Here is a 15870-nt window from a genome sequence, read left to right as displayed (position 1 = left end):
GGGAACTAAGATCCCGCAAGCCACGTGGGGTGGCCAAAAAAACAAAAGAGTCATTTGAGTTACTGGGAGGGAGGGACGGCAGAGGAGAGCCAAGCAACAGAGGAAATGCGTGTGGGCAGTCACTGTGCGAACTCATTTAAAATGCGATAAACTGGGGGAAGATGTGTAAAAAAACCGAAGAAGAAGCAATTTAAAAAATCTTAAATTCAAAAGTCCTATTACACACAAAATAGATAAAAATGGAAATAAGGACACAAATGTCAGCCAAGTCTTCCCTGTTCAAGCATTTCCTCCGGCTCACATGTGTAGAAGTTTAACTGCGACCAACGGTTTAGAAAAAGCTCAGATTTATGGAAACAGAAAGATCCCTCATTTCCTCCCTCCCCTCTACCTCTAGTGTCTCTCTCTCTCTCTCTCTCTCTCTCTCTGTCACACACACACACACACACACACACACACACACACACAGCCTCTTTCACACTCACAGGTACTCACACATGCTCACACGCAGCCACTCACACACTTTCACACCCACACACGTTCACACTCACAGTCAACTCTCCAACACGCACTCAGTCGACACACTTCCATGTTCGTGGGTACACACACAGGTGCTCACCCATTTTCACACTCAAAGTCCCTCACACACATTCACACACGGTTACACACACGTGGACACCCGCACACCCTCTCACACAGTCACAGGCACAATCTCAGGGCAACATGGAAGCCCTCCAGCCACATATAATCAGGTCTCCAGTTCTACCTGCCGCCTGCAGACCCCGTTCATCCTCCCCGAGTGTAGCTTTCACTGCGCCCCCTCAACAGGTCCCGGCACCCCTGGCATGGACAGCTCTCCTGGTCCCCCTGCCCAACTGCCCCTCCACTTCCCAGGACACAGGGACAGCCCAGCACAGCCCACTCCTTCTCCACTTCCCTCTGACATCCTCTCCGCCATTCTTCGAGCCCAAGATGCACAAGCACTACCTCAAAGGAAAATGCATCCATTTTTGTTTGTTTGTTTGTTTCTTGGTTTTGTTTTTCTGGACGTGCATCATGGCATGTGGGACTTTAGTTCCCCAACCAGGGATCAAACCTGCTCCCCCTGTAGTGGAAGCGCAGAGTCTTAACCACTGGACCACCAGGGAAGTCCCAAAAATGCATCAGTTTTACCTGGAATAATCAACAGAAAAGTCAACTTGCCCAGAGGGTAACATTACATCCTACAGAAAAGTGTAGGAAACAATAGTAAAACAATTACATTTGAATAATGGATGATTTTGATTACATACTTTATCTAATTTTAAAGGTACATCAACCAAGTTAGTTTAGAAATACTTTCAACAAAAGGTTAGTATTTGTGAAATACTGCAAGCTAGATTCATTGAATTAACCGTGACTCCTCTTCTATATAAAGAGTTCTCACAAATCAATAAGCATATAAAGAGGCAACTCAAAAAAGGGAAAAGACAAATATCTAATGAACGTATAAAAAGATATTCAAACTGCACTATTAATTAAAGAAATAAATTCTCATTTGAACTATAATAGTTTTCACCCATAACCCTGGCAGATATCAGAATGACAATACGTGGTATTGGCAGAGTAGGGAGAAAAGGACATTGCTGGTAGCAAAAATCAGTTTAGTCCTTTGTCGTGGGACTGACTGGTTGTTAATGAAGACATTTTAAAAAATAAACCAAATACAGTGAATAATAGAATGACACTGTAAACCCCACCCATCTTTAACATTTGCTAAAAACCCAAAAGTCATATTTGCTTCAAAACTATTTTTAACAAAGTTATGGATAAAATTAAAAATCCTTTGCTTCTCCTCTGAGCCTCCATCTCCAGGCTTTTCTTTTTTTTTTTTTTTTTTTTTTGCCACACCGTGAGGCTTGCAGGATCTTAGTTCCCTGATCAGGGATCGAACCCACGCCCCAGCAGTGAAAGCACTGAGTCCTAACCACTGGACCGCCAGGGAATTCCCTAGGCCGTTTTTACTCCTGATTCAAGGAGGCACACTCCACCATGAATTCAGGTCCAACCTTTCTAATGTGAAATCTGGTGCCACAGATCAAAGGTCTTTTAAAAACATATACCCTTAAACCCTCCAGTTTCCCAATTTCAAAAGAAAATGTTTGCATGGAAAAAACTGATCGGTGTGCAAAGAACAAGAATGTTCATCACTGCACTGTTTATAATAACAAAACAAGGAAAAGGCTAAGTGTCCACCAACAGAGAGGCTTATGTGTGGCATATCTACCCAAGGGAACATTGGGCAGTGTTTCAAAGGAAAATGCAAATATATAGCTATTGACTTTAAAAGATGTCAGTGATCTAGAGTTAAATGGAAAAAAACAGATTACAAAAGTTCCATATAGATGTTAATTATATAATATTGCAAAATTGTAATATTTCTAAATGTCTAACTAAAGAAGAATTTTTAATTAAAATATTGTACTACACATTCATCAAATTTGGATTCTGAAAGATGTCAAACGACAAGGGATGTTGACATGTTAAATGGAAAAGGTATATATTATTTTTATACTCTGAACAATATAATTTGAAAATAAAATTTTACAAGACCCTCTTAAGAAAAAGTTACATTAACCCATTGCTAATAATAAGTTAATATATTTGTAGACTCATAGGAAAATTCTGGAAGGATGTGCACCAAAATGTTACTTAGGAACCAACAGTGGTAATCCTTAGGTGATGAGATTACATGATCTTTATTTTCTTTAGATGTTTCTGCATTTTCCGAATAGCTGCAACGAGGACATATTATGTGTATATAGAGACCAGTGATCCCATAACAGCCGTGATCACTCTGTGATGATGATAATGATGCTGAGTTCAATCTGATTCCAGAAGACACGAGAAGACGAATAAGACAATTTGTGCAAAAGGACACCTTCTAATGCTAGTAGAAGGATTACGGAAACCCAACAAGAGGTATCCCCTCCGAGGATGGATCAAAGGGATCCAGGGTAGGCATCAGGGGTAGCTGAGTGCCTGGTAATGACTGAGGCTGAATAACGACCCTGTTCTGCCCAGGAAAAGCAGGCACGCCAGGGGGCGGCGGGGGTGGGGGGGGGTGTCAAGGCACCTGGGGCTAGTTTTCAGCAAAAACAGAGACATTAAGGATAATGCAAGACCCTAGTAATGAACAGGATCGGATACCAGAGAACTAAGGACAGTGTGGGAGGGTGAGTTGTGGAGACGACTCCTCTTCAAAATTGATTCTCATTGCACGGTGCACGTCTCCACGGTGATGGGCCAGGCTGGCGAGTTAACCTGTGGGCACTGCAGGACTATCTGTAAGAGCCTAAGGACGGTGTGGAGAAACAGGACCCTTCATACAGTGCTGGGGGGATATAGAATGGTGAGGCCCTTTGGAAAACAATCTGGCAGTTTCTCAAATGAGTCAACAGAGAATTGCCGTTATGACCCAGCAACTCTGCTCTTAGGTATCCACCCAAGAGAAATGAAAACATATGTCCACACAGAATCTTGTACATGAATGCTTAGAGCAGTGTAGTTCATAATAGCCAAAAGGTGGAAATGACCCAAATGACTGTCAACAGATGAATGGATAAACGAAACGTGGGCTACCACACAGGGAACGTGATTCAGCCACAAAACGGAGTGAAGCACTGATACATAGATGAAGCTTGAAAACGTTATGCTAAACGCAAGGAGCTGCCACAAAAGACCACATGCTCTGATTCTATTTGTATGAAAATACAGGATAGGAAAGTCGAGAGAGACAGAAAGTAGAGTAGTGGTTTCCTAGGGCTGGGGGGTGGCTGGAAGGACAGGAAGAGAGAGGGCAACAGCTAAAGGGCTTGGGATTTCTTCTTGAGATGATGAAAATGTTCTAAAATTGAAAGTGGTAATGGTTTCACAACCTTGGGAACATATTTTTATAAAACTATTGAATTGTACACCTTACGTGGATGACCTGTATGGTCTGTGAAATGTATCTCAATAAAACTTTTTTTTTTTTAAAGATTCTAAGAATGTGCCAGAACCACGCATGCTGGTTGTGCTGATACATTGCCGACCCTCAACACTGGGTCCATGGAGGTGTAGGGCAACCCCTCCTCCACACGAGCACAGGTCACAGGTCACGGGATTTGCTCGTGTTTGACTTTCGAACTTGATTTGACAGATTCTTCATTCCAAATACAATACAATAGTTAGATGCTTCAAATATTCAGTTAAAATAATATCAACCCCCCCCCCCAACAAAAACACTTTATACTCTATGAAAACATCGTGTTATGGTCTGTTATAGATAGCTCAAATATTTGCAGGAACTACTAACTGTGGAAATTGGGATACCAAACCCATTTCTGGGGGGTGGGAGGGGAGCTCGGCTCACCTCATAGCCAGCTGTGAAGGCGGCCAGCCTGGCCAGAGACTGCTTCCCGGAGCCCCCGACCCCGACCAACAGGGCGTGGCCACGGTCCAGTCGAATGATGCGGTGCACACGGGTCAGGTGCTCCAAAGCATCATCAAAGAGAACCAAGCTCATTTTGGTGTTGCTTTCATTATACTCTTCAAGAATTTCCTGAATTTTAGAAAAAGAAATAATTTTCTTTAAGAATCACTGGTTTTTAAGAGACAGACTCTCTCCTTTTGTGCCAGAGTGACTAAGAACAGAGGAGAGATTTTTCTGAATGTCTATAATTGCTGAAATTATTCAATCATTCAGGTTTAAGAGACTAGCTTTTACGATCAAGATTCCGATCTGCTGGTCTGTGACTGGCCAGCAGCGAGACAACGCTAGTTACAAGGTTCGACTCATGAATTAAGATGAAGATGAATATTAGGGGGGCAGATGAGTGGTTCCCAAAGCTGGCTGTGCATCAGAACCCTGGCACCCTTCATGGGCTTGATGAAGGGAAACGCACAAAGATGGGCCCCAGGGGTCTGTGTGTTGAACAAATTCATCAGACCATTCCCACGCACCACTGGACATGGACACCACTGGATCAGACACAAGCCCACATCCTGAACCAAGAGACAGAGGCATGGGTGCCCTTCCTAGCTCCACCTCCTGGGCACCCATGCAATGCGCTCCCGGAAGAGGTGAGCCGTGTCCGCACCTGGAACAAAGCCTTGGCTGCCTCATAGTCCTGAATGTCTTCATAAATACGCGTCTCCTCTTCGTGCAGAGCCATCCGGAAGTCTCCAAACAGGATGGGGTCCCTCATCACCACCTCCGCGTCATCCTTAAAATGTTCCGTGACCAAGCTGCCTATGTGCTCTTCAACCTGACAATACAAGACCACTTCAGGAAGCCAAACTCAACGCCACGGACGTGCTAAGACTTGTCAGAAAAAGAGTGTATGCTAGGATTATCTGAAGTAATTTGCATTCGATTTTTTTCCCCATTGGCTGCAAGGTACTTAATAATCCACCCTACTTTACCTGTTGACTCTCATTATTAGTCTCTATTTTTCTGCAGTGTCCCATACAAAAAACACATTGAAAAAAAATACATTGGGTTTTTTTTTGATTTGTACTTTTTCTTTTCACCCAGAGAAGAATTTTGTGGTTAGAGTACTTTTTTGCATTTGCTGGTCCATATTCAATGTACTGACCAGTTGCTTGTCTGTTTCATCGATTAACCGGTCGTGGAAGACTCTCAGACACTCGTTCCTCCAGACTCTCACCATCTGGGTCACCGTCTGGAACCTACAGGATGGAAGGGGCAAAACCAGCCACAAAGTTATCTAGGGAAGAGCAGGCTGAATGCTACTATTTTCAGATGGGTACACAGGGTGCAGAAAAGGAGAACACTCCCATAGCCTTTTTTCCCCCCTGGTTTCACATTAATTGAAATTTAAAGCAAGCTAACAATTTAATTGTAAAGACCGTAACGTTGTCATTCATAACTTATCCTGCTGCACGGAAGAAAAAGAACATTGTCTATAAGTGACATAAATGACCTGAGAACCTGACAGGACTCCTACTTACTGGAATTTATGAATTTAAAATCAGCAGCAGAGCCACTGGCAGCTCCTTTTTCTAAGAACCAACTGACCCCAGTTCCGGGTTTTTTTCTGGTTTCTGGCAACGAGCTCTCACTCCACCCTAAACACCTAGAGCTGCTCTCTCTGGAACTGCCATTCTGAAACCTTCAAGGGCACCCAGGAGTCAGTGTGGGTACGGGGAAAGTTCCTAATTCATTTTCCAATATTTTGTGGATTCATAACATGAATCCGCGAAATTGGAGGATCCCTGCAAACCTACATAGATGGAAGTTTACATTAATGTAAACACACAGATACGTCCAGCTTTCATGAGTCAACCTCTAGACCCAGACTTAAATCCCTTCTGTCCTCCATGCCTAACTTCTCCCAAAGACACATATATTGATAATAGAACCAGTTAGCAACTGACAACAATTCAGGTGTATGAAGGAAAGGCTCCACGCGGGCCAATTTCACCTTTAGAACTGAGAACAAATGGTTGTCACAGCAGTCCTACCGCGGGGTTGAACACACCTGTCCACACGGCCACACACCTGCCTCTCCTGGCTCCACCTGCCTTCAACTCAAGGGCTCAAGAGGCATCAGGTCTTAACCAAGCATTTGACTCTGTTCTTTGTTTAACGTAAACAGAAAGACACTGGGTAATTAATTGATACATGGATTCACACCACATTCCTTGATAGCTCCTCTGTCTTAAAAGAATAAGAAAACCCATCGTACCGATGGGACACATTTTAGTGAGAGAAAACAAACTCACCGTTCTGGCTTAGTGAGGACAAGACCGTTAAAAACCCGCGAGAGATCTCGAAGGTTAAAGATGTAGTGGAACTTGGATGGGGTGGGCAGTAGATCCTGAACAATGTTTTTGTAAAGTGCCAAAGTGCAGGATGTCAGCTTGTCACTTACAGCCACAATGCTCTCATGAAATACCTACAGAATGAAAAGACACCCCCCAAGTGTCTATCAGTGAATGAATGGATAAGCAAAATGTGGTCCATCCATACCATGGAATATGACTGGGCCATAGAAAAGAACGAAGCACTGACACCTGCTACACTGATGGATGAACCTTGAAAACATGATACTCAGTGAAAGAAACCAAACACAGAAGGCCACATATTGTATGATTCCATCAATGGGAAATTTCCAGAATAGTTGTACAACATTGTGAATGTACTAAATGCCGCTGAACTGTATACTTTAAAATGGTTTTAACAGCTAATCTTATGTTGCATGAATTTTACCATAATTTTTTGAGAGGAGGTAAGAAAACAATTAAAGAAATAGAGAAACTAATCATCTGATCTGCTTTTGTTTCCCTAGATTTTCTCATTAACTGACAAATCAACGTGATATGAAACCAAAGCCCCAAACCAGCCCTCAGTTTGAGGTTGATTTGACTAGCACAGACCTCACTGTTTTGGAAGCGAATGGCTTAACGTAGGGCATGAACACGCCAGGTGACCACTGATCCCACACCTTTATGTTTCCTGCCTGGCCCTTCAGGACTTTAAGTGTGCAAGCCTGCTTTAGAAGGCAAATGCCAGGATCAGAAGGTCATTATTTAAATGAACGGGTTCCATTCATGGGGGTCACGTAAACCACAACGATAACAGCAATAACTAGTATCTAGTGAGTATCGGACATGTGCTGGGCACTGTGCCACACACTTTACATGCATTTTCTCCTTTCATTCTCCCAAACCCTAAGTGAGGGGTACCAGAATTATCTCCCTGTTCCGGAGGAGGATGGGGACTAAAAGCTCTCAAGGGACTTGCCCAAGGAGCAGAAAGGGGCCTGACTCCAGAGCCCAATTCCTCTAGTTGGTTCCAAGTCCTCTAGTTGGTTCACTGCTGTCACTCAAGGTGGCCTAGGTAACTCAGGGCCACATCACAACTTCCATGGGACCCAGGCACCTTCATGGGTCCCTTCCTCCATAAAAATACATTACTTATATATCTTATTATATATATTATATTCTTTATATATATTATATAAATATATTACATGTTATTTCTAGAAAACTATATTTATACATTATTTTATTTAATTATAATTAAATATATTATCTTACATATATATTATGACTGCCTTGGTAGAAAGATGAATATGATGCAGGCTGAATTATATTGATTCCTTTCTTCTGGTTTTGAAAGAAATGAAAACATGTTCACGGTCCCCTAGAAGCACCGCGGGCTGTAGGCATCGTGTTTGCTGTGCCAGATGCACACGTTGCTACCACGTTTCTACCCAACACATGGCCCTCCGGTTTAGACTTCTAATTAAAATCAAATTACCGAGGTATGGCCTTTGAGGATGGAGGAATAAATTAAGTGCAAAGACTCCTCTGAAGGAAATGGAATGTTGAAGACACTGAACAGCGAAATAAATCTCGGGTCGACTTCGTTGCGGCCTCCCCCCGCTTTCCCCATCGCGGCAATAAAGCCACAGTCTCGGATGCTTTTACAGTTCAGCTCCTTCCCCCGGTCGTACAGGTAGCCTTTGTCCAACAGCAGTTTCAGCAGGGCGATCGGCTGCTGTGTGCCATATTCGTCCACCTTGATTTTTTTTTTTTTTAAAGAAAAGGAAGAACAGTGGTATCATAAAGCAGAACTCAGCAACGCCTCTGCTGCCCACCTAAACTAAATCTCATCTCTCCTCTCGCTCTCTCGGAGCGCTCTGGCTTGAGTTTCATTGGGCTTCTCAGAGTTTGCAGTTCTATATACTGATGTGTAGTTTTTTAGAAATCTGTGTCCCTGTCTAGACTGTAAGCTCCCTGAGGGCAGGAACTATATACGTTGTGCTCATCACTTCACAGCACCAGTCCCATAGGAGGTGCTCAATAAATATATCAGTTGGATGGATGGATGGAAAAACAAGTGTGTGGATGGCTGGCTGGATGCAAAGATAGACAGAGGCAAAGATGGATGCACAGATGCATGAATGGATGGATGGATCCTGGCTTTGCAAACAGTCCATCTGGAAGACAGATATTTCAGGGAAAACATGGTTCTGCAGAAAAGATATAAATCTATATCCCAGTGCTAAGAAAACTGTGCACCCCTCAGGCTCTGGCCCCAGAAACACACCCATTGTGCACGCTAAAGTTCCCTTTCCTTGGTAAAGCCAGAGGAATCCTGAGGAAGCGCCTGCCCCCATGCTTCCCGAAGCCCATGCTTTCGGGCCGAGAGCAGCATTACTGCCCGAAGTACAGCTCATTTGGAAATCTCTCGCTCAAACATATGCTGAATATAGTTCAGAGGCTGCCGTGCTACCTACTTCCCTCCTTTGAGAAACTACGGAACACAATCTAAGGAAAGGGTCTCTCTGGTTAAGAAGACACTTCCTGTCACACTGTCCCTTAAGCTGACTCCTCGTAACCTGGGCCCTGCAGACATTGTGCAGAATAAAGACAGGCGTTCTCACGCTCACCCACTCCACGCACACACACGGCCACACAAACACAGCACACTGCCCCGCCCCTGCCGTTAACCCCACCAACCTTTGGCATGTTCATGTCATCCATGAACACCAGGAGGCGTTTCCCCATGGGTGGGCCGTACGTGTCTTTGGTTCGTTTTTCCACGCTGGCTTCTAAATTTCTTTGGATATCCATGGACGTGGTGCGGGAGGAGAAACTGACCATTAACACAATCTGAAACAGAAAGAGATTATTCCAAAGGTGGTCTTCTTTTTCACAGTACCTGCAGGGAATGTTTGATCGTAAGCTAGCATCTCTTTTGCAAATTCGTTGGTATCTGAACTAACTTTTTTATAACCCAACGTGAGTCTGAACTTCATTCTATCTTGTAGCGCTAAAGCAAGAATTCCTCTTCCCTTTTGGCAGGTTGTGTGAAGCAATAACTTGTTGCCAGGTGTGGCAGCGTGGACTTCTAACCAGGCGACCTCAGAACCATCACTTAACCTTTCAGAGCCTCGTTCTTCTCATCGGAAAGATGATTTTAATGAACTCTTCTTGGACTACTTCATAGAGTGACTTTATCATGCGAGATGAAATACACCAAGGTGTTTTCAAAACGACAAAGCAACATTCAAACATAAGTTACTATCGTGCCTGCTACATCTTAATAAGTAAGTCAAAGACAGCATGAACAGTCACTAGTTAGTCCTTGGAAGTAACCACTGAGAGAAAGGTGAGGGAGGCCCCCGATCCCTGTGTGGGGCGCACATCCGCACGCACTCGTACTTGGGGCTTCTCCCCTGCCCCTTCTTAGAGCGATGGGTGAGAGTTCACTGATCAGTGGCTCCGACACTTAATTATGCATCAGAGTCAGCTGGAGGGCAGGCTGATGGGGTCCCATCCTCAGAGTTTCCGATTCAGTAGGTCCCAGTGGTATAAGAAAGTTCTCAGGTGATGCTTATGCTGTGGGTCCAGGGACCACACGTTCGGAACCGCTGCCTTAGATAACACCCTGCTACAAGGTGTCCACAAGTGCAGGTGCACCTGAGCTGAACATCTGAAGGTGAATGTGCTTCTCTTTGTCATGAACGTATCCAGATATGTCTTGTTGGGCCGATAAGCACGAGCTGCTGAGTCCCGGTGGGAAGGGTCACAGCGGGGGGGCTTCTGAACACGGGTTCCCTTTGCTCCATAAACTGGTAGGTCCTTCTGGCTGTAAACATCCTTTGTGTGCCCTCCACAATGGCATCCTCAGAGCTAAATAAACCATGCCTGCACGTGCTGGTATGTGAGTGACCTTGACCATCCATTCGTGGGCAGTGCAACCCAGTCCCGCCCACATCCCTTACGTGCCCATCGCCAAGCTGGGCTGACCACTCCCCAGCCCAGAGGGCCACGTGGCTTCCCGGAGCCTCTTTGCTCCTGGAGGCACCAGCCTAAGGGAGAGTCAGAGGAAAGCAGTGGGGAACTGTCTCCCCTCTGAGGTTCCAGAAGGCCAGAACAGGAATTGGGAACTTAAATGACGGGCAACATTAACAAGGAACTGAGTCAGTGTGTGGACTGGGGACAAATCTATGACAGCTGGAGATCCTGAGTCACAGGCAGCTTCTTGGAGGAGGTAAGAATCTTTACATGGTTATTAAACATAAAGCAGGACTTGTTTAAAGCCAAGAGAGCTGCAGTGGTGAGCAGGTGGGCCCCGCAGGACCACTCTGAGTACGCAGAGGAGGAATGCCGCGCTCTTTCATAACGTCTCGGTGCACCTGGCACATTCTGCACGATCGTGTTTCATTTTCGCGTTTTGTCTCCCCTCCTCACAAGATCGGGCCTTAACAGCCTTGTTCACTGTCGTTTGCCCTGGGGCACCCAGACCCTCCTACGTTTGACATGTGGCTGGAGGAAGGAGGGGAGAAACCACAAAGTGGTGATGAGGAATGTGAATGCCAGCCTCCAGACGACTCCCAAGCACCCTCACCTCCAGGCACCCACACCCTGTGTAGCCCCCTCCCGTGCTGTATCAGGGTGGGCCATGGTGGTTTCTGTGTGACCCACAGAATGTGGCAGAAGCGATGGTGTGTGATTTCCTGGGTCATATGAAGCATTGCAGCATCTGCTTTGATATCCTGTACGTTCATTCTGCGGGGAGCCAGCTACCATGTCAAGAGGACACCAGCAGCCCTTGGAGAGGCCCACATGGTGGGGAACTGAGGCCGACCATTTCGGAAGAGGGTCCTCCAGCCACAGTCAAGCCTTCAGATGACCACAGCCCTGGTCAACCTTGCAATCTCATGAGAGAGCCTGGGCTAGAACTACCCAGCTAACCCACTCCCAGATTCCTGACCTGCAGAAACTGACATAGTGTTTGTTGTATGAGCTGCTTCGTGTTGGGGTAACTTGTTACGTGGCAATAGATAACAGATACAAATAATGACTTACATTAGTTTCTTCGTTCAGGTTTTTAAGGAAGTTCTGGGTAGTGGCTGTCTTGGAGGTGCCAGATTCACCAACCAAAATAACAGGTTGCCTAATCTTAACCATTTGTTCCAGCGTCCAGGTAGTACGGGTTGTATCCACTGTGTGAACTAAGGAATATATGAAGAACAGGAGCATCACAGAAATGCCAAGAAGGTGTGCATTGGGCAACCTGGAGCTTCACAGGATCCCATAAATCCCATAAAAAGCATCAGCAAAAACCCAAGAGGTGACCTTGAAAACGTATATATGGGTGAAATCATCTTAGGAGAACCTCACTACCTCAACCATTATTTTTAATAGCTTTATGGAGGTATAACCCACATACCATAAAATTCACTCCAATTTTAAGTGTACAATTTGATGAGTTTGATACCTTTCTACAGCTGTGTCATCATCACCACATCCAGGTGTAGAACACCCAAACGGTTTTAATATCCCATTCTGATTTATACTCAGGATATTAAAAACTCAGCTTCTCCACTGCATATGTCACTCAGTTATCACTTATCACGATTTGGTTTCCTGACCAACAGTTTCCTCTGACGAGAGCATGAAGCCTCAAAGTCAGGTCCGGCTTACTCCTGCGTTGGCAATTTTTAATCCTGATTGGTTCCCGAGAAAATACGTACACCTCACTCTGAAAGAACTCCATACAAACCAAAATCAGATGTTCGTTATGTGAAATGCTTCAGCCTCTATGTTATCCAAATAGCCAGAGGTGTGCACGTAAAATACGACTCAGTACACAAAGCCCATGGTACGCGACCCCTCAAGGCGGCATCTCTTACAAAACGCTGCCTTGTTCATTCCACTTTCACTCCTTTCTTCGTCCCTCCCCACGCCCAGCCAGCTCTATGGGGCAGAAGGGAGCCTGTGCAAAGCAACGGGAAGCAGACCGGCACCCTACCTCTTGCCCCGACCTGTCAGGATCCACCTGCCCAGGGAAAGAGTTGAGAGGCACAGCCAGCAGCACATAAAAGGAATCCGAAGTGCCGCCCTCTTGGAAAAGCCCACGGCTCACGTTCCTCAGTTTCTCCCAACCAGCACTCCGGGTGGGACTCAGAGTACCACAGGGACCTCAGAATCTTTTTCCCTTCCTCACAGAACGAGAACCAGACACGCTTAAACCGAGGGTTTGGTTCTCACTTACCCAGGATGTCAATAAATTTCCTCTCACGGGAATGAACATACTTTGGAACTAATTTATTCCATGGTATCCATTTCTTCTGTGTGGGATCAAAATGGAAGTCAAACAAGGTTGGAAGGTGACCTGTAACAAACAGTGGTCTGTTTCACTTCGATCGTGGACATGAAAATACAGGATCAGCTTTGGCTCATGCTTGAAATGAACTAATGCTATTTGCTCCCTGGACAGAAACTTAATTGAATAGATAGATAAGGATGGATGGATGGATAGATGGATGGATGGATGGATGGATGGATGGATGGGTAGATAGAGATAGATAAAAATGGATGGATGGATAAAGATAGATAGATAGATAGATAGATAGATAGATAGATAGATAGATTTAAATATAACTGGGCTAGGGAACCCAGGAAAAGGCTCAGAAGGGAGGGGATTGGAAGTCAGAGCTGTGGACATGGTGAAAAGTCTCATTAAGAGTGAAAAGAGGGTCTAGGACCAAATCCTGATGTGAGGGAGGGGCAGAGGAAGGAGACTCAACAAAGGAGACTTTGAGGGCATGGCCAGGATGGAGCAGGATGGAGGAAGAACGTTTTCAGAAGGCAGAAAGTGGTACCATGTCCGATGCTGGGACAAGGTTGGGGAAGCAAAGACCAGAAGGGGTCACCAGATCCGGTAACGAGAAGGCAGTGCATGTGCAGTTTGGGAGGAGCAGTTTGGGTAGAGATGTCTGAGAGCCTGTGGGATGGGATTGGTAGAGAGGGACAGATGGAAAATATAGGAGAAAGAGCAGAAAACCAGTGAAGCCAGGAGCCTGATGAGGAGGGTGTGGGTAGACCTCAAAGCACAGGGCGGGTCCAGCTGGGAGCTGGTCTCCTCTCCCCTGAGAAAGGAGACAGGAGAAGTTGGGGGCTGGAAAAATTCCTATCTGACGGTGTCCATTTTTCCTGTTGCAGGAAGAAGGAAGGTCACCTGCAGAGAGAGGGGAGAGGGCCATGTGGAGATTTGGAGCAAAAGGGAGATGAACTGCCCCCGTGGGGACAGGAGAGGGAGTTCAAGTTCAAGACTGAATTTATGGAGGTGCCAGACTTCGTGGTTGTGTGATTGTCTCAGTATCCCTCAGCCCCTGGAGAGGCAGAGAAAGCAGGCTTGGGTTTTCTCAGAGAGATTCGACAGAAGGGCAATTAGGCAAGAGGGGTTGAAGCGACAGGGCGGCAGAAGAGGATTCAGAAGGTTCAGAAGGTGGTAGGAAGAATGGCGGGGGGCGGGGGACGGTCCCCACGAGGCCAACTGGGGTCACGTGTGGCAGGAATCACAGAAGCCGACTGTGAAGCAGGGATTGGGAGGTATGCATTTATGATGCAGACAGAACTGTGCCAGGTGCTATGAGCTAGGATAATGTCGAGGGACCCGGATCCTGGAGCTGAGTGCAGAAGGCATCTGGAAGGGGGTTGTCTACACGGCCATTCAAGTCCCCAAGATGAGAGCAAACTAGGGAGAAAGACCAGACCGGGACCAGCATCGTCTCTGATGGCAGCAGCACATAGCCGGCATGATATGCATAGCTGGGAAGCACCCCCCGAGCCCGCCGCCAAAGGAGACTCAGGGTCCCAAGAAAGTACAAGCAAACTACTCCCCAAAAGACCATAGAGTTTTTTTTATTGGGGTATAGTTGTTTTACAATGTTGTGTTAGTTTCTACTGTACAGAGAAGTGGAGGAGTTCCCTGTGCTACACAGCAGGTTCTCATTAGGACCTATTTTATATATATTAGTGTATATATGTCAGTCCCAATCTCCCAATTCATCCCATCCCCCCTTTCCTCCCTTGGTGTCCGAACAAAGACCAAAGACTTTTAAAACATCTTTTATTTGCTCAATGACTCTCCACTAGAAAGACCTACGATCATTTTACTTTGCGCTTTAAAAAGAACAGCCCAGGTAATGATTACAGGATACAGCTTGGGTCTCCCTGCCAAGCCATATTCAAATGTCATTAAGAGACAGACAAAGAAGGATCCTAGTGTCAGCTATAGTTCTTGGAGAATGCCACATTTTCATCATATATGGTTCTTTGAGGATGCACATTCTTCATGCAAACAGTTAAACCTTACTGTAATGATTTCCTATGAATGGTCTGCAAATCCACACGTGATTGTCTCCTGTGCAAATACTCAGGAATAGAGCAGATGAATTAAGCGGTGGAATTTTAGAGAGAAAAAAAAAAAGAGAGAGAAGCCCAAAGGAGAAGAACTTCAAAGGCAAGCACAATGTGAAAATTTTAAAGAGCTTAAACAGAGTGAAGGAAGCTAGCGCCTAAGCTAGGGGGGAAAAGGGTAGACTCAGCAAAAAAGGCCACATCCCAGGGAGCTGGGCTCTGCTATGGCAGTTCACACATTTGAATGTCTCCTGACGGTACCACTGGGTGCTCTGACCATTGCACATTTCTCTACAGGAGCAAACAACCTGGAAAACCCACACAGGCATACATATGGAAAAGCAAGGTCACGTCCTCTTAAAAACCTAACCAAAAACATTCTGAGCAGGAAAACAAGCTACCTTTGGTTCCTACCTGGCAGTTCCCCAGGGTTGGCCCAAACCCCTTCCGTATCAGCAGTAGGCAAAGAAGCGATGTGTTTAATGCATTCATCAAATTTAGCCCTTCCATCCTCGAGCAGGGCAGCGCCCAGAGAGCAGCACAGAGCCTCTAAGAAGTAGCACTCCAGAACATCGCGGTCCTCGATTTCTCCCTCTAGTAACGAATCCAGCATCTTGGTTAACTGGGTTACCTGGTTCACAGGAAAACACCTGGGTCCGTCCA

The 15870-nt window shown here is 45.6% G+C and overlaps 1 protein-coding gene across 1 annotated transcript in view; it reads right to left on the bottom strand.

Annotated features, from left to right (window-relative positions):
• DNAH10 (dynein axonemal heavy chain 10) overlaps window positions 1-15870 on the bottom strand; it is a 146922-nt gene that overhangs the window by 39152 nt on the left and 91900 nt on the right. Inside the window, exons 43-51 of the mRNA XM_030860044.2 lie at window positions 15622-15838; window positions 13058-13177; window positions 11869-12014; window positions 9514-9666; window positions 8309-8569; window positions 6769-6941; window positions 5619-5712; window positions 5121-5288; window positions 4394-4582 (exon numbers count right to left, since the gene is read on the bottom strand). Of these exons, the coding sequence (XP_030715904.1) occupies window positions 4394-4582; window positions 5121-5288; window positions 5619-5712; window positions 6769-6941; window positions 8309-8569; window positions 9514-9666; window positions 11869-12014; window positions 13058-13177; window positions 15622-15838 (1521 nt within the window). The remainder of the gene's footprint in view (window positions 1-4393; window positions 4583-5120; window positions 5289-5618; window positions 5713-6768; window positions 6942-8308; window positions 8570-9513; window positions 9667-11868; window positions 12015-13057; window positions 13178-15621; window positions 15839-15870) is intronic.

The sequence above is a fragment of the Globicephala melas genome, chromosome 13, assembly GCF_963455315.2.
Source record: "Globicephala melas chromosome 13, mGloMel1.2, whole genome shotgun sequence".
NCBI classification, from domain to species: domain Eukaryota; kingdom Metazoa; phylum Chordata; class Mammalia; order Artiodactyla; family Delphinidae; genus Globicephala; species Globicephala melas.
Note: the sequence above shows the minus strand (reverse complement) of the source record. Positions and strands in the feature narration are given on the sequence as shown.